Consider the following 24,557-nt stretch of genomic DNA (forward strand, 5'->3'; position numbering starts at 1 on the left):
ACCAAGTCTGGTAAGGGCCGTACCAAGCCTGGTAAGGGCCGTACCAAGCCTGGTAAGGGTAGGCCATACCAAGTCTGGTAAGGGCCGTACCAAGCCTGGTAAGGGTCGTACCAGGGAGTCCAAAAACGCCGTTTCTTCGTGTATTTTGCTCCAATCCTGCAGAAAACAAACAAACTCTCAGCAGTACCAAATTCTAAGGATATATCAATGAAATGCACATGATTTTGACAATTTAGAACGTGAATTTGGTACGAAATCAAGTCAAATATAGGCTAAATATGCGAGGTATCAAAACTCAATTCGAGCAGATGACTCCAGATCTACATGTCGAGTGACGACCGTATGATTTTCGCGTCACAGTGTATGAAGAAGATGAAGAACCTTACTCTTTCCTCACAAAACTTCCTTCGATCTGCAGTCGCGAGCGAGAATACTGGTTTGCTCAGGTGCGACTAGTTTTTTTTTATTTTCTAGTTTACATTTCATAAACATATTGTAGTTTAAAATTGAAACTTAGACACATAAAATATTTGCAGGTGCCGCTTATCTACTACCAGGTTGTTGAGCATTATTACCCTGGACGGATAATGAGACAGTTTGGTATGGCCCAGTATTTTCCAGTCCCGGATCCTATCACAAAGGACGACTGGTATGATCTTCACCAACCGTTATGCACTACGGTCATGAAGGATTGGCGGACGGAGCACGCCTTGCATGTACAGCGACTGGAGGCTATGAGTCCGGATGACATGGTTCCTGATATGTACCAGATTTATGCTTTCGAGGAGTGGGACCAGCAGTATCGACAGTGGTACCAGGAAAATTGTGCATTCACAGTGTAGATGTTCGGTCTCATGTCAGAGATCAATAGGAAGCCGCTTCATGTACCACGCGACACGACTACCCCCCAGTACGGTTTCATCCCTAGCAGTGGTCCGGCTGCACAGATTGTAAGTTTTTTATATTTTCTACTATATTATTTCAATACAGGTATGGTAATCATCTTTTGAAATATTGATGAAATGGTTTATTCACAGGTACTCATGAACATCAAGGCAGTTCTGAAAGCTGCAAGATATGGGATCACAAGAGGCTGGAAGAAGGTGGGGAAGATGATGTTGTGCATATCTGCACCTCCGGTGGTCGTCGCGGGGTACAAGGACCAGCTAGACAAGATCCTGCGGCTAGCAGATCTTCCAAGATACGAGGATTTGGCAAATATGAATGATGAAGATTCTGCAGAGCAGATGAGCACACCAGAGCCGGATCTTTCAGAGATCTTGTCTGCACCGACGCCTGAGGCAGCATTTCAGAGTTTTGGAGATCGAGTGGTACGTGCATTTTTCTAATAACCTACTTATTGAGAAACCAAATTATTCATTTATTAACCATCTATTTTCAGGGAGATGAGCCCCGGTTCGAGCCATCACAGGATTTTGAGCCGACTCAGCCATCGCAGGATTTTGAGTTTGACGTGGGTTCGACATATGATACCATATACACTCAGGGTTACTCTTATCCTCAGTTTCACACACAGGATGATCCACCACCAGAGGACAGTGCAGTAGTGTACCAGACGGAGACAGCTTCATCCTTAGCAGAGACTGTTGTAGCTTCTATTTTCGGTCCTCCGTTAGTTCCTAGCTCACCTGAGGAGGTTTTGTTTGGACATATACCGGAGGAGACCCCAGCACAGCCATCGCGGCAGTATACGCCTGCTTTCAATTTCTTAGGTTCGGAGATTGAGGAGGTACCGGAGGAGTTGGGGCGCGGTAAGAGACATAAGATCAGGAAAGACCCGTACACACCATCGACCAAGTAGTTATTCGGACTGTTATGGCTGTTTGGACTTTTTGTGCTATTCGTACTGTTTGGACTGTTATTTAGTTATTATCTAGTTATCATGTTATGCTGACTGCTGTTTGGTTTATGCTTGCTACTATATTATCTAGTTATCATGTTATTCTGACTGTTATTTGGTTTATGCTTGCTACTATATTTCTTAGAATTCGAATAAAGAAAAAAACACAACTTCTACTACAATAAAAAAAACGGCATAGGTTCTACTACAATAAAAAAAACACACAAGTCTACAATAAAAATAACATATAAATTCCTGGCTAAAATCACCACCCCTATTGCGTATTTCCTCTCGCATCCCTTCTTCTTCTCGCATTCCTCTCGAGAGTTTCTGTACTGGTTCGGTGACCCTTTCGTCGTCCTTCCAATACATTCATCCACATTTGGATCCGGTTGTGTCGTCTCCTGTTAGTTTGTAATAATCTAGAAGTCAATAATACGATAATTTATCATAAAGCTTTGTTCATGAATTGGATGATTAATATCATTTTGTTGCCTTGAGTATTATTGAATTTATGGATCATTTCGAGTTCATGACTGAAATTGTGAAACTCCATAATATAGATGATATATACTCTTAATCTTAAAAGGTCACTAACCAAGGTAATTAGCAGGAACACTAATTACCGCTATAAGGTTAGTATGTGGATTAAAAGATGGTTAAGTTTTACAAACCATTTGACACGAGATGTCATTTTAATCACATAGATACATGTTCTAGGAACATGGTATTTGACAGACCCCGAATGAGACATTAAATAGAATTGTGTTCGTGTCATTAATGTTTCTCATTCAGTGTCACGTTCTAAAGTATGAGGTATTTATCGTTCCCACTAAGAAATATATATGTGTGAGTGTTATCTAACACTGTCCGTAAAAAGCAGTCATAACGGTAGCATTTCGATATATATAGCTTAGCTGAGGAAGTGATAGTCTGCCAAGAATACTACTTGTCCCTCGTATCTCTATACGAGTTATAGCATCACTGGGCCCATTGATAGAGTAAGATTATCAGCGCGCGGTATGATTACAAGAGTAATCATATTTGATAATATGCTCAAGATCAAGAAAAGATTCAGTTAGCAAGGATGACACACATCTACCTTGAAACTGATCTGATAGCTATGAGACAGAGGAACAGACACAAGTAAATTGTTTACTGGATCGTGATATTATACAGTACAGCATCATCTGTGTAATTGGATGGTCATGATGTGTTGCCAGACGCCACCCATGATTATAGAAGTTAAAACGGTTTTAACTCTATTTACCAACATAACACAGATCCTATTGGGTCACACCATATAGGAGTTAATCGGAGAATCTTATTTTGATTGATTATAAATTGGTTATGATCAATGATAAGATGGTTATAATTAATTATACGTGTTATAATTAAATTATAAATGTTATGTAAAAATAACAAGCAAAAACATTGGTTAATTTATAAACGTGTGTGACACGTTATATAAAAGTTGACCGGTTAATTTATAAATGTGCAGGACACATTGTATAAATTATCGAAACAACAACCGCAAGAAAAATATATATAATTATTCAGAATAATTATACGAATATTATTTGTGTTCGGGCCGAGGGCATTCGAGTCTTTTCAGATTCGACCTTATCCGCATGACACGTCATCGATCCCATCCAGATGACATGTCATCGATACCGAAACAAATAACCGAAAGAAAAATATATATATAATTGTTTAGAATAATTATACGAATATTATTTGTGTTCGGGCCGAGGGCATTCGGGTCTTTTCAGATTCGAGCTTATCCGCATGACACGTCATTGATCCTATCCAGATGACATGTCATCAATCCTATCCACAAGGGCAAAATGGTCATTTCACACCTATGCCACCTTGCATGTGTAGAAGCATGGAGAAGGATGTGGAAGGGTGTGGAAGGGGTATTTTGGTCATTTCACATATAAAAAGGATGAGGTGTCAATAGCATGTCTTGTAAATAGGCCGAACTTGGAGGGCATTTTGGTGTTTTGCAACCAACTCTAAACACTATAAATAGGGGTGGAGGGGTAGAGAGAGAAAGATATATTCACATATATACATATGCACATTCACATGTATCTTTTCGTGCAGAAACGAATCGGTATTTTCTCTCTTTCTCGGTTTCTCTCCCAAATAGTGTTTCGGTTGAGAAAAGAAAGTTATACGTAGTTGACGTATAATCTTGCGGGTTGTTGTGGAGAATATTTACGGGTTGATGAATAGTGTTTTACCGAATTTCGCGGTATGTCAGTTTTGCATATTGATGAAACTGAGCAACCGAAAATTCGTGTTTACGGGTTTTCGTCTTATTCCTGTGAATAGTGTTTTTGCATAATTCCGCGGTTTACGGTATTTCTGGCAGAAGAAATAAACCGCTCTCCGGTTAGTCCTGGTGGATAACCGATAGAGGTATCACACGTGTGATACTCCGAGTCGACTCCTTCCCTGGTGAGGCTCTACTCGCTCGGTCTGCATTCCAACTGTGATTTGGAAACAAGGTATAAATATGTTATATTAATCTATTTAATTTGTAAGTAGATTAAAGTTTTAGAAATCAATCATGGAGTAGATCTGTAAAAAGGATTAAAAGGGTCCTTGCAATGAAAGACTTCAGAAGGAACTCTGCTTTGGTCTTTCCGGCATATCCCTTTTAATTCACGGCTTGAGTTAGAAGTAAAAATTTTTGTTTTACGTTCTTTCCGCAGCTTAAGCCTAAAAGGGTTTTGGTTACCGCGAAACCCCAAAAGTGGTATCCGAAAACCCTACATCTCCTACCCAACTTTACCAACCGATGCTCTGGAACTAAGAGATCTCCTTCGTGCACCGGCCAATCACATTGATTGTCATACACATGGAATTCACCACTCCATGTGTCTATGAGTGTTTGAATATTGTAATAATAATTGACGAAGTCATTTGGATTCAAGTTCCTATAATGTTAACACATTAGTAAGTAGTACCGTCCCTAATATGAAGTTTCAAATTAAATAAAACATAATTTTACCTTAAACGACACACCGCCATCACATGAACACATGGTATTCCGCCCATCTGAGGCTTCTGGCACTGACATTCCACCTCATGATCGTTCTTCATAATTACCTTGTACCTGCAGTCGCTAGACGTGTGTACCCATCTGCCATTCTCCATGTCAAAATTAATCTTTTCGCCATGTGAGGTCACCATAAATTCATTATGGCCGAATGCAAGCGTTGACATTTTTTTAGTCTTCTCAATGTGCTTATCCAGCTTCTTATGCACGCGAGTGGAAAAAAGCTGACCCGCTGCTTGCAATTGCACAGCCGTCTCACTTCTTTGCTCAAACCAGCTGACACACTTGTAGAATGTCTCCTCAATGATTGCGGCAACTGGTAATCTATGAGAAAACAATAATAAAACAATAATTAAAATTACAACTAAGTGAAGAAAACAATAATAAAAAATAAGTGAATTACAAAATACAAACCCACGAGAAGTTTTGAAGACATGGTTGAGCGATTCGGAACCGTTGCTAGTCATTATTTCCCAACGAGATCCATCATCCATAGCTTGATACACCTTCCATGGCTTAGGCAGTTCTTCCTCGTCATTTTCATTATATTTGCCACATGTATCCAAATAAGCCAACCAAGCAGGATTTCGCCTCCCGATTGTATCAAGTCCTTCTTGCAATCTTCTTCTCTTCTTCTTTTTAACCATAACCTTGAAAAAAGTGGAAGCTACCTTATCCTTAGTGTGCTTTCCAAAATTCTCAAACACATGTTGAGAGCAGTAGCGGTGAGCACACTCTCCTTTCTCCTCACACCAACCCAAATCATCTTGAATAAACACTTTGTTTATGCCCTTGTGTCGGTCAGATACCACACACATGTATCTATTTCGCCCAATTACAAACTCCCGCACCCATTTCATGAACCATCCCCAATTCTCAAAATCCTCGTTCTCTACCAGTCCAAATGCTAACGGGATTAACTGATTCTCTGCATCATATCCGGTTACAATTAACAGCTTACCCTTGTATCTGCCAGACAAGAAACAAGCATCGATACTGATGACGGGTCTGAGGTGACCGACTGCGGCAATACATGGTCCCCATGCCCATGCTGCTCTCATGAAAAAACGATACCCTGGCTTAGTGGTTGGCTTTGAAACAATTTTATATTGGGTTCCCGGATTTGACCTTTTTATTGCCTCCAACAAAGGGACAATCAGCCCGTAAGACCCCTCCCAACTATCAAAGGCCCGAGCAATTGCTAACTCTCTACCACGCCATAATTTGTTATACTTTGGAACGATGCCCTCGTACCTTTCAACGCATAAGTCAGCGACTGCCCGGATAGAAATATCAGCATTTTTTTCCAATGACAATTTTATACAGTTGGCGACCATAGCGGACGTCAACTGTGCATGATCTAACCTGGATGCCGATGCGTGACATGTGTGCTTAGCCACATTCTTCGTGATGGCCCAAGTATTACCAAAGCCTGTAGCCCTCGCAACCAACGCCCACCTGCACCGGGCGCTAACACACTTGTACCTCAACCTGGTGGTATCGCTGTGTGTATTTTTAATCTCCCTATTTTGTTTGATGTGCCAGTGGTTAATTGTATCTTTCATCTTATCCTTGTTGTCATATGTCATCCCCTCAGACAATTCATGTCTTTCTCACTTTTATTGTACAAAAGAAACAACAAAAATTAAACAACATCAATTTAATAACAACATTTTAATAATTAAATTAAAATTAAATATAAATTAACAAACATACCTCACAAGTCGCAAAAAAAGAGCTATCGGCCTCTCCAAACCCTGATGTGTCATGAAATTGCTCAAACGGATGTCTTTCCCCACGATCCACTATAGGCCACTTCCGTCTACCAAGCACAGGAATACCAGTATCCTCAACACTGTGATCTGATACCCCACTGTCTCCATTATCATCCCAATTAGCCTCTGCCTCCATTTCTTCAGGATCATCGTCCGTATTGTCAGCATAATAAAGCCGTTCAGGGGGTTTCAGATCGCTCCCTCTCAGATTGGACTCGGCTAGAGGACGAGGATGGAATATGAGATCGATCCCTGTCAGATTGGACCCTACTAGGGCCCGCTACACATGGGGCCCGACTAGGACCTGCTACAGATGGGGGCCGGCTAGGACCCGTTACAGATTGCTCGAGCCCCAAACCCTGAGTCAACTGCAACAATTGCCTAGTATTCTGTCTGGAGTTATGTCTAGAGTTTTGTCTGGGGTTGGCTACAACATATAACTCCAGGAACTTGAAAGTCATATTCATTGTCATTTGGACATATAACTCTCAACTGCTATCGTCTTGTACCGGTAGCTGTTGGAACCAGGTTTGATTGCCTTGGCCAATATTGATTCTTGCGGTAATTATCAGTTCATAATTACGGTGGTCAATACCGAGTTGTTGGTACACTTCCCTATTTAAACCTCTAAAATCCAAACCAAACCGGATATTGAACATTTTCGGCACTTGGTGGCTATAATAAGCGCCATTTGGTCCTTGTAACACTTCACCATCAAAATAACAAGCAATTCCAATCATAATTGGTTGAAACCTAATAATAAAAAATAACTAAATTAAAAAAAACTACCAAAAATAAATTTTAAAAAAAAAGGGATGAAAAAGAAAAAAAACGTACCTATGCAGCACCTTCGGTGAAAATGAGGGTGTAGAATGCTCTGCGATCTATATCTATATAGGGAGAACGTGCCACGTGCGTAGATCAACAATGCGAACGGGTCTGTCCGCAGATCTGTTACGCGCACGGGTCATCCGTCCGCAGATCTGTTATGCGCACGGGTCGTCGGGAACGGGTCGTCAGGAACGGGTCATCGGGAACGGGTAAGTCCGCATATCCATTGCGCGAACGGGTAGCGACCCGTTCGCAGATCCAGTGTGCGAACGTGGCGGAATCTGAATTCGGAATTAACGGGTGGTATTGATTTAATTCTTATTTATTAGGGTGGTACATAAAAAAAAAACGGCCAGACTTGACAGCCAAGAAATTAAGAAATTGCATATTTGATTTATGAGTTCATCTCTATCTCTATTCTTATATTATGCACGTAGTTGTCCTGATCCGCCAACGATTGAGATTAAAAGATGAATTTTCGAATTAAATACCAACCATTCAATCACATAATCTGTCTTTTTTGATTAAATACATCTATTTTATATGTAGAAGTCTAAATTTAGTTAAAAATATACTCGCCACACAGACTGCTACATGTTTGTCACAATAAAATTGAATAAATCCCTAATGATATGTTTATTTATTTCTCTTTACAGCTCTCTATAATTCCTGCAATTAAATTATTTCCTTATTTCTCTCTTTCCTCCATTTCATTTCTCATCTTCCTCTATATTTTTTACAATGAAAATAGAAACAATCATATATTTTCATATTTTGTTTATGGCTGTTGTGTCTTTGTAAATAGATGAATAACATATTTTGTGCTGATGGAAACAATAATATATTTCCGATCTAGAGAGAAAATGAAGAATATCTAGATCTTTCGCGTAGAGAAATTTTCATTGTTAAAATAATTTCCATCAAGAATATATATGTAGAGAAAATCCTTAATTATTTGAATCATTTAATTATATCTTTTCCAATTTTATTTCTTTACACATCATTTCTCCTCTAAATCATTGAATATATATTTTATGTATCACACAATTAAACGTTTATTGACCTGTTTTTCAATTTTACATATTTCACCTCACTGTTTCATGCTATCTTGTAAAAGTACCTAATATTACTAAATTGCCCATGTGACCCCTTCGCTGTTTGCGTGTAGAGTCATATTTATTTTTCTTTATTGTAAATAAAAGCACACATCTCTTTAATGAATATTTTTATATAGTTTAATTCTTTTAATTGACATTTTCTTGTTAACGGAACTATATCAAAATTTTAACAATAATTATCACAATAATTATCACATATGCAGCTCAGAACCAAGGAAAATCATGACGCAATCTCCTTGTGTTTCTTCAAAAGTACGCAATCTAATCCTTCTATTTTTTGCTATTAGAAAATCTGAGAATAAAGAGGAAAACTCTGGTTGTCTTTGAGTGACTAATTATGAATAGTATAAATGTTACTTGCATGAATTTTTCATTGCATTTATTATGTTTTGTTTTCATGGGATTTATTTTTAAATCAAGAATTTGTTTCATGTTACATTTGATTTTTTTTAATGGTTAATCTGAAAAAACTTTCAAAAAATGTAAAATTTGGTCTCCAATTATATTCTAATATGGAGAACATGTTGAGTGTTTTAAATCGACTATTTGGACATTAAAAATTCAAAAATGACTTATAAGCATACGCACTCATATACTTATGTAAGTAGAGTAGCCAACTAATTAGTTTTCTAATTTTCAAAGTCCAAACGGTCGATCCAAACCGTTAGATGTGATATATATATTAAAATGTGTTTGGCAACAAAATTTTATATTTTTTATAATTTTTTACTATTTATTAAGTCAGTGTGAGGCTTGCTCCAAGATCGAATCTCTTCTTGCTAGGTGGTTGGATCTAAGCTTTAAACTTCACATCCATCTATCTAAGAGATGTGTTAGTTCGTTGTTTAGGTTCAAGGTGAATCAAGAGGTGCTTCCAAAAGAACGGCGGTTCCAAAAGATCTAAAAGGGAAATCGACTTCCCTCTAACAAGAGATTTGACAATCTCTTTAGGTATAAATTCTTATCTCCTCTTGTGTGAGAAATGAATTAATTTATTTGTTTTTATTTAGTGCACAATAGGTGCTTGATGAAACTATTAAGAAATAATCTTGTTTGCTATTGTCATATAAATAACGTTCTTTGTATATTGAGCCAAGTGGTGATAGGAAAAATTTTAAATTTTCACCACATAGGCATACACATGAAATCCCTTCAGAACCTTAATTGCAGCAATTCCTGCGTTTAACATAAAAAAAAAATTACAACAAGTCTTTTTTGGGTAAAAAAATATATATTAACTGAACCTGTGATGATATATTTGACATGATGTTGATATTTGCGAATTAATTGGAATCGGGGAAAGTCACCTGAAGTTTACCCCATCGCAAAATTAGTTTTTGAATTCTTATATGTATTGGAGTTATTGAATTTTGAATTTATTCCAATAAGAATAATACAAATTAATTGAGTATCAATACCATGTTCAAATTAGCAAAATAATAAAATAAAAAATAGGTTACATTTATATATAAAAAAAAATGTATGTCTTAGTTAAACAAGTTAATATCCACAAAAAAGTCTTCTTATATTTTATTTAATCTTATAATATGTCCCCGTTGCAACGCACGGGCACGATACTAGTATATAGATATACTTGATCTGCAAGTATTTTGTGAAACACAAGTTTGGGTCCTTCGAATGCCTTTCAGATGAATTGCATCGCTGGAATGCCTGGAAGCCGAGTACGTATCGTCTGAAGTAACTCGAACTCGAATTCTAAGTTGAGATTCAGATCAATTAGAAAGTAGAATGCACGAAGTTTCTTTAATATGCGTGCTAAAGCAGATCGGACGGTCCGGATCTAAACTCAAAATTTAAGTTATGTGACATGGATTTTGGGTAGCTCCCAACAAGTTTGACCTAGCGTTAAAATTTTCATTTTTGGTTGAATGTAGAACTTATAAAAAATATTATATTATCATTTCTGAATTCTAGCAAATATTCTTCGGAATTCAGACAAAACTGTAAATGAACATTCACCCCTAAACTTGTAGATAGAGAAAGGTTAAGTCCGTTTATTCACAAATGTAATTTCGGTATTAAAAAAAAACAGAGAGAGAGAGGAGATCCACTTACAATATTTTATAATAATTTATTTATACAATTTTTAAAGTCTAAAGTATTGATTCAAACTGTTCAATATGATATTTATATTTAAATGTATTTAGAGATCAAATTTTACATTATTATTATTTATGTTTTACAAAACTGTTGTTTTTCAATGATCCAAAATTATCTAAAAACAAAATCAAAAATACGTAAAATTTGACCTTCAAACATATATCAATATAATATTATATTGAACAATTTAAATTTTAAAAATCACAAAATTAAATTATTATAAGTTATAAATGTTATAAGTAATAGTTAAATTTGCATCACCCTCTTTTGGTGTTATAAATCAGGTCATGCCAAACACTGGTCTGCACCGCTGCAGTGAAGAATTTTTTTAAGGTTGTAAAAATATTTTTTTAAATTAGTTATTGTCGTCTAGCGTCAATTTATATTTGATCAAAGACTACATTATTACATGAATCTTGACAACTTTTGTGTCGAACTTGCATGAACTTTTGTGTCGAACTTGACAACTTTTCACCACGTACTTAAAAATGCAAATCAAAATTTTATTGTAGGATTCCAACTTACCGTAAAGGATCTCATTATCACTTCAAACTACATCAACGAATATCCATCCATTAAAATTTTGAAAATAATTATTAGATACCTTAATTTAGTTCAAATAGCTTTGAAGTTAGTATCATAGATCAATATACAAAATATCAGTGCATAAAATAATTACTCGATCTACCTCGTGTTTGGTTGAGGTTTTAATCATGAAAGAAGGGGTTTAAACTTCGGTTAGTTCGTCAAATGTAACTTAATTAGGCTGACTTAATCAGATGAAAGTTTTAAATTAGGCCTTCAAAAGATAACCTCTCAATACGGCTTAAAGTTTATTTCTCTATATACCGCGTTGTGTTTTTTTCTTAAATAATAGTTAAATAATAGTTATAGGTTAAGTCACTTAACTATTTAATACGTTATTTTAATTAACAAAAGATTTTCTTCATCCGTATTTCGAATCCATAACCTCTCACATAGAGACCGTGTGTCTTAGCCACTAGATCAAAAGCTAGTTTTCTATACTGCATTGTGTTATCAGTAAAAGAAAGTAATTTTTATTTTCTCTCTTCTTTGTGTTCTTTCTCATTTTTTCCTCAACGCGTGCGATCTATTGTCCATCTATTTGCACTCTCTCAAGTCGCCTCTATGTGATCTATTGTCCATCTATTTGCACTCTCTCAAGTCGCCTCTGCCTTTTACAGCGAAAAAGAGAAGAAAAAAGTATGACATCGCTCTTCTCCACTTCTCTTCCCCTCAAATTTAATATTGTGGAGCAGATAGAAAAATATCAGTCAAGTTTGGTCCCCCATCTCTACGGCGGACCCATATCGGTCCAGGATAGAACAACTGCCTGACCCTGAGTTTTGAAAATAAATTTTGATCCATGCCAAAAAGCATTTGCCTACCCATAGAAATTATATTGTCCATCCCTGTCTAGCCCAACTGAATTTTTCGCAACCCGCTCTGTTAAAGTTTTCACGGCCATTTTTATTAATATCCTTAAAAAAAACTTAATTTTAAAAATAACCCTACATTTATTTTTTTATTAAAAATGACCCAACCGCCAGGCTAGGGTATTAATGGTCGGGCGGGTACGGGTACCCCGGGTATACCCGGGACGGGTACGGGTACGGGTACGTCTCGGGTACGGGTAGGACGGGTACAAGGGTATTCGGGTAAGGGTATGGTCGGATATATTTTTGAAAAACCATACCCTACCCGTCCTATACCCGTACCCGTGTATCCTTGACGGGTAGGGCGGGTACGGGTACGGGTAGGCGGGTACGGGTATTTTTTTTTATTTTTGCTGTTTTTTTCTGGTTTTTTTGTTTTTTTTTTTGTTGGTTTTTTGTTGGTTTTTTTCTAGTTTTTTTCTGATTTTTTGGGGGGAAAAAATACAAATTTTGAATTTTGAAATGGCATGAACAGTGGTCGGGTATACGGGTACGGGTACTCGAGTAGTCGGGTACGGGTTTAGTCGGGTACGGGTATAGTCGGGTAGGGTATGGTCGGGTATTGATCAAAAAAACCGGGTCCGGTCCGGTTTTTGCCCTTACCCGCGTACCCGAGTACCCGACCCATACCCGGGCTCGGGCACGGGTACCCCGGGCGGCGGGCACGGGCGGGTAGGGTAGGGTATACCCGTTAAGGGTATTGTTAATACTCTACACCAGGCCCACGGGCGGCCCAAAACACAAGCGGACCGCACGTGGCTGGGGCGCCCCATGGTCTTTTTTTTTTTTAGAGATCTTAGTATTTTGATTTGAATAATTTTGTGAAAAAAAAAAGTTTTCTAATTTAGAGTGTATGTCAAAAAATAAAATATTTGATATATTTACGAAGTGATGTCGTAAATTTTTATAACTTTGATTTTTTTATTTTTATGTTTTTGGTGAACTTTGATTTTTTTTGTCAGTTGGATATCACAAGTCTAAATATAACACTAATAAGGACTTGTGCAAAAAATAGTGGTTGTACAGCCTTTTATGTGACCGAACCACTAAAATTAACGATAGTGCTTAAAATACTATCTAGTAATTGCAGAGATAATTAGAAAAATATTGGACAAATACATCATTTTTTAGGCAAATAAAACTAGAATAGTGAATTCAAAGTGAGTTGCATGCATATTAGATGAAATATGATATATGAAGCGATTACACTTCAAATATGAAATATGATATCACGGATCGTAAAATATTTTAAATAATAGTAATTGTTTTTGAATTATTTGAATCGTTTTATCTTTATAATACGCTAATTTTATATGTAGGATCAAGTTAGTGTTATAAGAGGATTATAGTTATATTTTTCGATCTTACATCATTGTAATAGATTTTGTAATTGCCGCACTTACGGAAATATTTTCATTGAAACTACTGAGAAACAAACTTATTAAGCTGAAATTCGTATTTCCTGCAGCATGTAGAGTAGCCATTACGGCGTTACGTAATTGAATAATTTAAAGACAGATTCTTGAGGCCTAACCCAATAGGCCAATAAAATAAAGAGGAGGGTTCAAATGCCTCCATTTTTTGTGCCTCTATTTTTTAAAACTTTAATAACTAAAAATTTAAAACTTAAAAGTCAAAATAAAACCGTTAAATGTGATCTATGTTATTTTCTCTATGTGCTCATAAAAAATTATCACATTTCAATTTTGTTTTAATGTGAATCAATAAGTTCAAAAATCAACGTCTAGAAATCATCCACATTAATGCATTTTTTACAAGCTCTTGATGACAATCAAAATAAAATTGAAATGTCATAATTTTTTACACGTGCATAAATAAAATGACGTAGATCATATCCAACGGTTTTATTTTGACTTTTAAGTTTTAAATTTTGAGTTATTAAAGTTTTTAAAAATAGAGGCATGGTGGAGGCACAAAAAATGGAGGCATTTGAACCCTCTCTAAAATAAAATTAAGGGGTCTAACTCTAATGGCAACATCCAGAGCACATTTAGATTCCTTGAATCAAATCTAAATATGCTCTTGTGCCGACCACGGCTGTGGTCTGATAATGTCAAAATTTTTATTTATATCATATTTTTTTTTAAAAGTACGTTTTCTGGAGAATTTCAAAAATATCTGGATTGCTAATTCAATTTGTGATTTTTTTTTTTGGGTCGCAGATTGAATTTGAGGTCTTCTAAAAACTCAAAAATGCATTGTAATATATTTGGGCAGGACCGCCAATTCAATCTGTGGCGGCCTTAGTAACTTTGGAATTCTCTAATTTCATAGGTGTTTTGGTTTTTTTTTGAAATAGTATTAATAAAAAATTTGGCTGATAATGCTCTTAAATCCAAATATGCTTTGGTCGTCTGATAATGTGCGGATCGCATATGCGTATACCTTGTTTGAAAATGTGCGGATGTAGATCTGGTATCGAATTTTACATTTTTTAGATTTCTTTTGCTATATTTTTAGTTTGAACGATTCGAAAACAGTGATTTTTTATTTATCTAAAAAAATAGTTAAACAATTGTAAAAAGACATAAAATTTAGTCTGCAACTCTTCAAGTATATTTTCAAATGAAGATCATGTTTAACGGTTCAAATTGACTCTTTATAACTTTGAAAATAGAGAAATAAATTCATAGTGCGAATCAATTCGTAATGTATATATTAGCATGAAAGCGTATCCTTTGAAGTACGGAATCACTCTGTGCAGTCCTAGCTGACTATCTGCGCGATATTTTTTATGGACGAGCGGTAGATGTAGAGGAGCACTTCAGCTTGGGTCCGATGGCCATTGGACCCAAAGTGGTTCCAATGGGTTCGCTCACCATCGGATATGTTTTAGGATTCGTGTGCACGAATTTTAAAGCATACGCAAAAGTGCGGGCGTGAATCCTAAAGCAGATCCGATGGTAAGCGAACCCATTGGAACCACTTTGGGTCCAATGACCATCGGACCCAAGCTGTTGTCATAGAGGAGGAGGTCTTTGAAATTCATATCAGAATAAATCGGACAGTTGGAATTCCTCATTTTACGCAGTAATATTCTTACTGAATCCGCGCTTTATTAGGTTTGAAATTACGTCTCTTAATTACACTATAATCCCGATCCTAACAGCTTGACAACTTGTAACAGTGTGTGTTGTCGACAGCAATAATAGTATCATAAAAGTATATATTCTCCATTGTTTTATTCTTACCCGGTATCATCAAATAGACACGGTATCCTTGTAATTCAATTTTTTTTTAAAATTAGCAACAACTACCTATTTCCTTGAAGAAACAAACACACAAAAATTACAATATTCTCAAGTTACATGTTCAGTTTACTCTTTTGAATATGAATTGAACAAGTGATATCGAATAGTGGTACCCTTTCACGTCAGTACCGAACAGTGGTACCAGTACCTAACATGCTAACAGAAGATAAGTAGTAAATTTATGGGAATCAAGGAAAATGAGTCTTGAGAATCAAATTAAAATCCCACAAATTAAAAACTAGGTAATATATTTATTTTGCTATAAAATCAGCAAACCCTAAATCTAAAAGGGAAGAAAAACAACAAAACTTACACGCAGGAAAAGATTTGTTGGATTATCTAGATTTTCTTCATGGCTTTGAATATCTTCCCTTGAGAATCAAGAGGAGAAAACTTGAACTAGGCACCTTCTTCACATCTTAACAAAATCAGCAAAATGAGCAAAATGGATCTCTATCTACTCCTTGTTACACCGAGAAGACAGTATTGCAATTGATTCCGACAATTTCTACTCACAAACGCGGAGATCTGGAAAGAGGGTGGCGAGATTCTTCTTGCTCTTCGTTGCTCTTGCGTTTGGGAGAAAGAAATAAATGAGGTTGGGAGAAAGAGACAGACGGTTGGGAGATATTTAATTGATATCGCTAACTCAGAAGGTTGAATTTCCGCTAACCCATTGTTTTTACGGAATAGCATAATAGAGTTGTTCTTGAGCTATTCTTATTTCCTATCTGTCATTTGGATGGCAGTGTTATGAGAATAGCTCCGCTATTATGAGAATAACTCTATTCTTAGAGCAACCAAACGCACCCATACGATAGCCTCACTCCACCGAACTTTTTTATTTTTCTGTTGAATTTTGCGGAAACTGAGTAAATGATGAATTGTAAAATATTATTACAAATCTGATTATTGATAAATACAGTAAAGGCTTTTATAGCCAACTATCCAAAGGTTCCCTATTCTAAGTCTAACGGTAGCCTGTACATTTCTAAAAAATGAAAAGAAAGAAAGAAATTGAGTTAATTTTTTTTCTAAAACAGTTGCTCTTTTTTTTTCTTTTCTAAAATTGCCTACGATGAGAAACCCCTTAACAGGTCTGTGGCGTATAATCCGATAATAATTATAATCTTCAACATTTTCTCAGCATTGCTTCCGATTAAGTTAATTTGAAATCAACTCCATTCTATTCTATTTTACCAAAATCAATTCAATTCCAACAGGTTTTGGCTGTGTTGTGTGTTCGGAACATATCCCTTATTAGAGACTTAAGAGTTCAATTAAATTTCAATTCAATAGAATTCAAAAGAAATGAATTATGATTGAACCTTGTTAATTGAAATCAAGATGGAGGAGAATTCATTTCTTTTTCAGTTATTAATTGAAAAATATATAACTATATATAATACAAGATAATTGATTTCATTTGAATAAAATAACGCCTGTGCACTTAAGTATACACTTGTATCCATTGCCATTCCAACGTCAAGTAATAGTTTAAATACGAGTTGGAGGCACTAAGTGTAAATGAAAGTCAATTGACTCTCATTTATTTTCAGAAATTTTGTATTTATTAATAAATTTTTATATAATTTAGTAGAAAATATTATGGAACTGTCAGATTGATCCCCATTCATAGTATAAAATTTTTATATGCTTGATCCTCATAGTTTGAAAGTCTAACTTCGCCTCTGTGCTTATCTGTTAAGAGTACTCAACTCCACATCTCAGAATATTATAAGAAACAATTATCCGCAAGTTTGCAATTATAAATACGTGTTTTATTCCAAACTTTAAACTTGCGTCTCAGAAAATATTCAAAGAACAACCTTCTTGCAATGTCTTTCCTTTGTAATAGTTCAACTATTGAAGAATACCTATTCTCTACCAGTTATTTTATTTGATGAGACACATAAATATCTTTATTCAGTCTTGTTACCGAATAATAAATGTAAATGCTCTAAAAAAAATTCAGAAAATACCATATTCTAATATATTACAGAAAATTAGGATAAGAAGAAGAGAAATGAGATTAATGTACTTTGTCTTCTTAATTAGAGAAAATCTCCAAATTTATTTATATGGCTAGAAACCATGTTAATTACAAACTCATTAACCTTATTAGGCAAAAATAAATATTTTTATCGAAGTGGGAGTAAAAGCCCACCGAGACACCGATATTATAGATACTATAGGGTCATCTTAAAAAAACATTAAATATAAATATCAGACATTTGGTATTTACTTTTATATTGATACAAACAACATTGACAATTTGACATGCGGGACACTTTTTTTTCCTTTTCCTTTTAAATAAATTATCAGATCTCAAGATGAAAGCTAATGATAAAACAAATGTAATATATTTGTATTCCCTGGATTAATTTTATGAGACCGCTTTTTATATTTGAGTAGTAGAGAGTAGAGATGATAGAGAGGCGAAAACTTTTCATACCAAGTTACCAACTGTAAAGCGAGAACGCACTGCCGCTAGCTAAAAAAAATGAATTGAATTGAAAAATAAAAAACAAGGACAAAAACTGATTTAAACCAAGTAGTAGTTTCATATCACTTTCTCATCTAAAAACTCTTACATAGTCACAAATGCTTTCGATTGTCTGTTATGTAAATATCACAACTCAAAATATATATCACCGAAATCAACTCACAATAGAGCTTCCAGTGAGCTTTTCAAAGAAGACGACTCAAGTAGTGATGAAACTCATGAATTGGAGACGGAGGAATGGAGGGAGTTAGCGGCAACGAAGAGGCCATCACGCGTGATGTTGACGAAGTATAAAAAACGCTTTAACAAGTCGAATCTTATTCGAAAGTAGAAATTTGCATTCATCTCACGGTAGTTTAGTTTCGCAAATCACATGACAGATTGTTAGATATATTGGATCGAAGTAGATGGAGAAATAAGTTTTTCTCCTCTGTAAATGTGCAGGTAGGAGAAATAAAGAAGAGTATTAAAATGGAGGGAGAAGAAAGAAAATGAGTATTAAATGCCACATCAAGCCAAATAAAGAGTAAAATGAGTCTTTTTTTTGTTCTTTTTTCAGTCTCATTCTATATTCCAGCTTTTCATTGGAATTGAGAAAAGAGAAAAAATGTTTCTATTCCGCTCCTTTATTCCAACTCACATTTTTTATATTTAGCAAGAACAGATCTTCAATTCCATTCGATTTCTTTATTCCAACACTGCCAAATAGACTTTAAGGCTTTGTTCGGCAGTAATCCCGAAAGTTATTGTTCACACGGGAAAAAAAAAAATTCACTCAGACTGAATTTTTTTTCCCACGTAAATAGTAAAATCCAATTCAAAATTTTTGATTCCTATATCCATTTCTATTCCCTACTGGATTGCCGAACAGATTCTAAAAGTATCAGTGAACAGTAAAAATCATTCAAAAATTTTGCAACCCATTCCTATTCCGCCGAAACAGAAAAAGTGTCGGTATCGGTGGAAATCAACGTTGACCTTTCCAAATCAACTCTCATCAAATCCGACCAGTTTTGACGGGAAATAAAGAGTGAGTCTATGGTACTATGCATATTACGATTTGGCACCGTGCTACAGCTCTATATTCAAGTTTTTAAATCCTAACAGTCGATCCGAACCGTTCATCTTGTTCTCCATATTAATATGTGTTTGGAGACCAAATTTTACATTTTTTGAAATTTTTTTACTATTTTTTTAAATTTATTGAAAATCACTGTTTTTGGATGGTCCAGAATTTTCAGATCAAGTGATTTTCTAAATATCTAAAAAAATAGTAAATTTAAAAAAAAAAATAGTAAATTTTTAAAAAAAAATGTAAAATTTGGTCTCTAAACACATATTAATATGGAGAACAAGATGAACGGTTCGGATCAACCGTTAGGATTTGAAAACTCGAATATAGAGCCGTAGCACGGTGCCAAATCGTAATATGCATAGTACCATAGACTCACTCGGAAATAAATATGCTGTGATTCTACAGGGATCGCAGGACCCTGTTATTTCATATCCATTCATTTATATGTTTAGAGATTCGTGCAGAAAAAATAAGTATTCTTGTGATTTGTGCAAAGGTTAGATTTGGAATGTCCTGCGATCTCTGCGATATCTTTAGAATCACAGCAGATTTATTTCCGTTTTGACGAGAATTCGTTGCGGGGGAATCTCTTCTGGAGGGGAAAGATTGATTCCGATCAGACCCTTCTTTCTGATCAGGGCTAATTATCCGCAAAGCCCTAGCCGACTCTCTTATCCCCTCAAATCCGCCGCGCGCTCTCCGACTTCCCTTTGGACCCGACCCGTTCCACCATGGCCGAAGAAGCCGTTCTAGGATTTCTACAAACTAAGGAGCAAATCTCGGACTCGCACGAGTTCGCCACCTCCATTGGCGTCGGTCACACCGAGCTCGAGAACGTCATCAAGAGCCTCAAGGGATTCGAAATTGTTGATGCACAGGTAAATTCAATTTAACTTTACTCAATTGAAACTCCGATTGTTGATTCCTTTTGACTTAATCATCATTGACTCTGTAGAACTTGGATCTAACTGTATCATTTCTTACCTGACCTGCATTGACAGGGCCGCAGGGGCCATAACTGTACCTGCCTGAACCTGGAATTGGTTACTGGAAATGTTTATATGTGTAATAATGCTCAAACTTTTGTATTATTTTATATTTTTAAAATATACATGTTTTTCTAACTTCTATAGAGTTTCATATCTGACCGTCTACCAACTCAATAGAGAATTAAGGTTATTCGTAAGTTACGGTGGACTTTAAAAGGAATGCAGGTATCCTTTCCACTTGACCGCATAACCTGATTCATAATTTTTTGACATTGACATCTCTAGTTTTTAGTGAGGGAAGGGTTTTTGAGTTGTCGAGAAACATAACTATAAGCTGCATTCTCATTTTTGGTGCTATATAATTGAGCCTAGGAAATTACACGTGAAAGCTGGGTACTTACTGAAGAAGGCAAAACTTACATGAAAAATGGATCTCCAGAGGCGCTATTCTTCGGAGCCATACCACCTGAGGGCATCTCCAGGAATAATCTAAAGGTGGTAATCGCTTGTTATTATTTCATAAAATTTTGTGAAAGCACAAAATTGCTGGCTGATTTCTTCTCTTTTTTAGTTTAGGAGAAATTGGGTTCTGAAGTTTTTGACATTGGGAGCAAGGCGGCTGCCAAAAATAAGTGGATTGCTTTTGAGAAGGATCTTGTCAAGAGAAAGGTAGAATCTTCTCCTCTCCCTCATAAAAATCAATTGGTCTTCCTTCGGCGTTCTACCCATCACGTATTCATCTATATATTTTATTTTTTTATTTGTTCAGGTTGAGAGTGTACAAGATGAGGTACAGAACCTGCTTGGGCGAATTAACACTGGAGAGGTACTTGCTGACTTGAGACATAATCTAATATTCTGTCATTGTTTGATAATGTAAGAGCTGTATGACAATTTTCACCATTATTATAGGTACCTGGGGATCAAGCTATTAATGATCTCAAGAGAAGAAAGCTCATTGTTAAACAGTAAGTTTATACCTGACCAAATTTGACATATTATTTTTGTTTTTTAAACAGAAGTAATATATCATTTTGTAATTTACATTTGTATTTTTTTTTTCTAACACAGAACTTGGAAAGGCTATTCACTAAAGAAAGGTCCTAAATACGTATCAAAGAGGAAAAAGGCTGCAACTGATTTGACGAGAGAACATATCGTGAGGTATTTTTGCAAGTTGGCATTATAAATTTGAAAAACTGTTGAAGGTGTACTTCTTTGCTTCATCGATGCACTAGATCTCAAGCTTTATCTTACAATGTTGTGTTACTGATAGTATGCTTTGCTACAAACTTATGGCTGTGTCATTCAAAAACATTTTGTATTATTTAATGAAAAAGTGTGCCCCTTGGTTTTTTAATGATTTCTTTAATAAATTTTATTCTCTTTGCAGTGGTGACTGGAAGAATCTAGAGTTCAAAGAGTATAACCTCAATGCTGAGGCACCACCAATTCAAGCCGGTTATATGCATTCTTTACTGGAGGTAGGGTTGGTCTCATCTCATCCATCTCTTGTTTTTGTTGCTTGGATCTTATTTCTGTCTTGCTGAGTACAAAGTTAACTTGAAAAAGAAAAGAGGAAGCCCTATAACAAGTTCCTCTAATTAAATGGAAATCATCTGTCCTACCAATCTCTCCTGTTTACTAATATTGGATGGCAAAAAGGTTACGCGTTCATTAATTGTTGATGGAATATAACAAGTTCTAGGATTTTTTTACTATGAACTTCTAAACAGCCCTTTCTTTTTCTGTTTTAGCCCATCAACTGTTCTGTGTGAATATACTCCATCTGTCATACAGAACCCTCGCTTAAATTCTTTTGACTGCTTCTACCTCTGAACTCATTTCAGGTCCGCGAGGAAATTCAGAATATCTTCTTGCAAATGGGGTAAGAAATGACCACTTCAATTATGGATTTTTATATGCTAAACTGGATTTTGTCTCAGAACTCTTCATCTATTTGAATGGTGCAGATTTGAGGAAATGCCGACAAATAACTTTGTTGAAAGCAGGTACTTAATTTATATAGATAGATGTTTTCTAGCTCTTCCTTAGCATGTGGTACTTTTGAATGATCTTCCTGATTTTACTGCTTTAAAGCTAATATTTAAATAACAGGAATGGATCAAGTATGACGCTCTAATAATGTTAATCAAATATGTTACCTTGTTGTTCATCAAATTTCATGTTTAATATTAAGGCTAAATTATTGAAGAATGTATTAACCAAATTCTTGAAGAGCTATTTGTTAATACATCAAATTTCATGTCAATATTTAGTTAATACATTGTTGAAGAGGTTTTGTATATCTAATCAAATAATGCTTATTTCTCATGACTGGTTATATCTGTTATTTGTAGCTTCTGGAATTTTGATGCGTTATTCCAACCGCAACAACACCCTGCCCGTGACTCGCATGACACCTTCTTCTTGGAGAGTATGAACTTTCATAAATATTTCAGCTTTGTGTATTATTCATACAAAACCTATAAAAAATGTTCTCGTGGCAGCTCCTGGAAGCACTAAAGATTTGCCTGAAGATTATCTCGCGAGAGTGAAGTTGGTGCATGAATCCGGCGGCTATGGATCCAAAGGGTTGAATGGTTTTCCCCCTTTTTGTTTTGTTTCTAACAGTGACATTTCTTTAAATATTTATCTCTGACTTGAACTTGGTTATTTAGGTATGGCTATGATTGGAAAAGAGAAGAAGCAGAGAAAAACCTCCTACGTACTCACACTACAGCTGTTTCTACAAGAATGCTGCACGCACTCGCTCAACAGGTATAGCACACTAACTTATAAATTATCTTGGGTTATTAGTCTTTTCAGTTTTTATTGTGATTCCTAACCAGATAGTATTTTGGCAGGATACCTTCACTCCCAAGAGGTACTATTCCATTGACCGTGTTTTCAGAAACGAGGCAGTGGATAGGACGCATCTTGCAGAGTTCCACCAAATAGAGGGTATTTCTTCGTACTATCTTGTTATTTGGTTATACAGCATTGTATGACAAAAAGCTAGACCGGAATATCTCCTGTAGTTGACTTGCTTAGTTTCCAATTTCAGGTCTAATTTGTGACCGTGGGTTGACTCTTGGTGATTTGATTGGGGTGTTGGAAGACTTCTTCTCAAGGCTTGGTATACCATATTTCTTATCTTATTATTTCCAACCTATATTTCTTATTCATGTGTGTCCATTGACTGTAACCTGCCTGATTTTACTGGTAAATATTGTAATACATCAGATGGTATATCAGCTCCGGTTGGGTTTCATTTCTAGCCTACCCCAACTTGTTTGGGACTAAAGGCTTGGTTGTTGTTGTATGAGATGCTTATCGTGCATATCTGATGCATATCCGAGTATGTTAGCCATATTTGGGCAGCATAGCTCTTAACATGTGCTCGGGATTAATAATATTTTTTCCTCTTGAAACATTGTAGATTTGTAGTGCAGTAATACTTCATCCATATCTTTATATATTTATTTAATTAACAAATCATCATCAATATTTAGGCATGTCGAAGCTGCGCTTCAAGCCTGCCTATAATCCATATACTGAACCTAGCATGGAAATATTCAGGTTCCAACTCTACTATATTGTTCTTGGGAAAGCTTGATATTTTTGTGCTGATTCTTTATTCTTAATTAATCTTTTATTTGTTTTTAGTTATCACGATGGACTCGAGAAGTGGGTAGAAATCGGAAATTCAGGCATGTTCAGACCTGAGATGCTTCTTCCCATGGGCCTTCCTGAAGATGTAAATGTTATTGCATGGGGTCTCTCTCTTGAAAGGTATTCTTCCAATTAACCCCATATCACGGGGTTGACTACCTAACCCTCATTTTTCTACTCTCTTTAGGGCTTGTAATGTTTTTAAGATTTGAATTTGTACATACAGTGGGATCATTGAACTTGTGATAGTGCACAGTAATAAATATATCATGGGCATTTTTTTGAGTGAATGTAATTTAAAAAGTAGGCTGCCTCATGGAAATGGTAGAAGCTTATTACTTTATATATTACTTGCTGAGATGGTTCTTCCTTTGATCCAGGCCTACAATGATTTTGTTTGGGATAAGTAATATCAGAGATCTCTTTGGGCCTAAGGTACACTTTTTTGTCACTCCTTTTGAGTAATTTAAGGGTATATCTTGGTTTGATTGCTCCTAGAGTTGTCTGGAAGAACAGAGATGATATTGAGCTAAATCAATGTATATTGCAGGTCGATTTCAACCTCATAAAGAACAATCCAATCTGTCGACTGGGTCTCTAAAGAATTACACCTGAGGTGCTTGCCTCTCTCGTCTTCCAATATTGGATCGGAACTTTTTTTTTTTTTAACTTTATTTTAGTTTTTTAACTTTATTTTAGTTTTTGGAGTGATTTCATGTTTTGAAGGTGCTAAATTTATTCGTTACCAGTTTTGGTTAGTTGAAGAAAATTTTATCAGAAGTGTTTCATATCAACATTGGCACTTCT

The 24,557-nt window shown here is 35.7% G+C and overlaps 3 protein-coding genes across 3 annotated transcripts; 2 read left to right on the plus strand and 1 right to left on the minus strand.

The window, feature by feature from the left end:
- Positions 1-596: 596 nt before the first annotated feature.
- On the plus strand, positions 597-1,417 carry LOC144566443 (uncharacterized). Its single transcript, XM_078316462.1, has 2 exons — positions 597-950; positions 1,038-1,417. Exons 1-2 carry the CDS (start codon positions 843-845, stop codon positions 1,347-1,349), a joined length of 420 nt encoding a protein of 139 aa, XP_078172588.1. The 5' UTR covers positions 597-842; the 3' UTR covers positions 1,350-1,417.
- Positions 1,418-4,879: 3,462 nt separating this feature from the next.
- LOC144564560 (uncharacterized) lies at positions 4,880-6,842 on the minus strand. The gene is made up of 5 exons (XM_078314163.1): positions 6,648-6,842; positions 6,297-6,523; positions 5,639-6,185; positions 5,346-5,566; positions 4,880-5,255 (listed from the first exon to the last, which is right to left on the minus strand). Exons 1-5 carry the CDS (start codon positions 6,840-6,842, stop codon positions 4,880-4,882), a joined length of 1,566 nt encoding a protein of 521 aa, XP_078170289.1.
- A 12,882-nt stretch (positions 6,843-19,724) lies between these two features.
- LOC144553088 (phenylalanine--tRNA ligase alpha subunit, cytoplasmic-like) lies at positions 19,725-24,555 on the plus strand. Its single transcript, XM_078301169.1, has 18 exons — positions 19,725-19,964; positions 20,448-20,570; positions 20,652-20,744; positions 20,845-20,901; positions 20,988-21,043; positions 21,147-21,239; positions 21,469-21,559; positions 21,926-21,963; positions 22,049-22,087; positions 22,436-22,512; positions 22,586-22,670; positions 22,757-22,856; positions 22,943-23,039; positions 23,143-23,214; positions 23,591-23,657; positions 23,745-23,870; positions 24,131-24,185; positions 24,301-24,555. The coding sequence occupies exons 1-18, from the start codon at positions 19,818-19,820 to the stop codon at positions 24,349-24,351; spliced, it is 1,467 nt and encodes a 488-aa protein (XP_078157295.1). The 5' UTR covers positions 19,725-19,817; the 3' UTR covers positions 24,352-24,555.
- Positions 24,556-24,557: the final 2 nt, after the last annotated feature.

The sequence above is a fragment of the Carex rostrata genome, chromosome 1, assembly GCF_964058835.1.
Source record: "Carex rostrata chromosome 1, lpCarRost1.2, whole genome shotgun sequence".
In the NCBI taxonomy this organism is placed as follows: Eukaryota; Viridiplantae; Streptophyta; class Magnoliopsida; order Poales; family Cyperaceae; genus Carex; species Carex rostrata.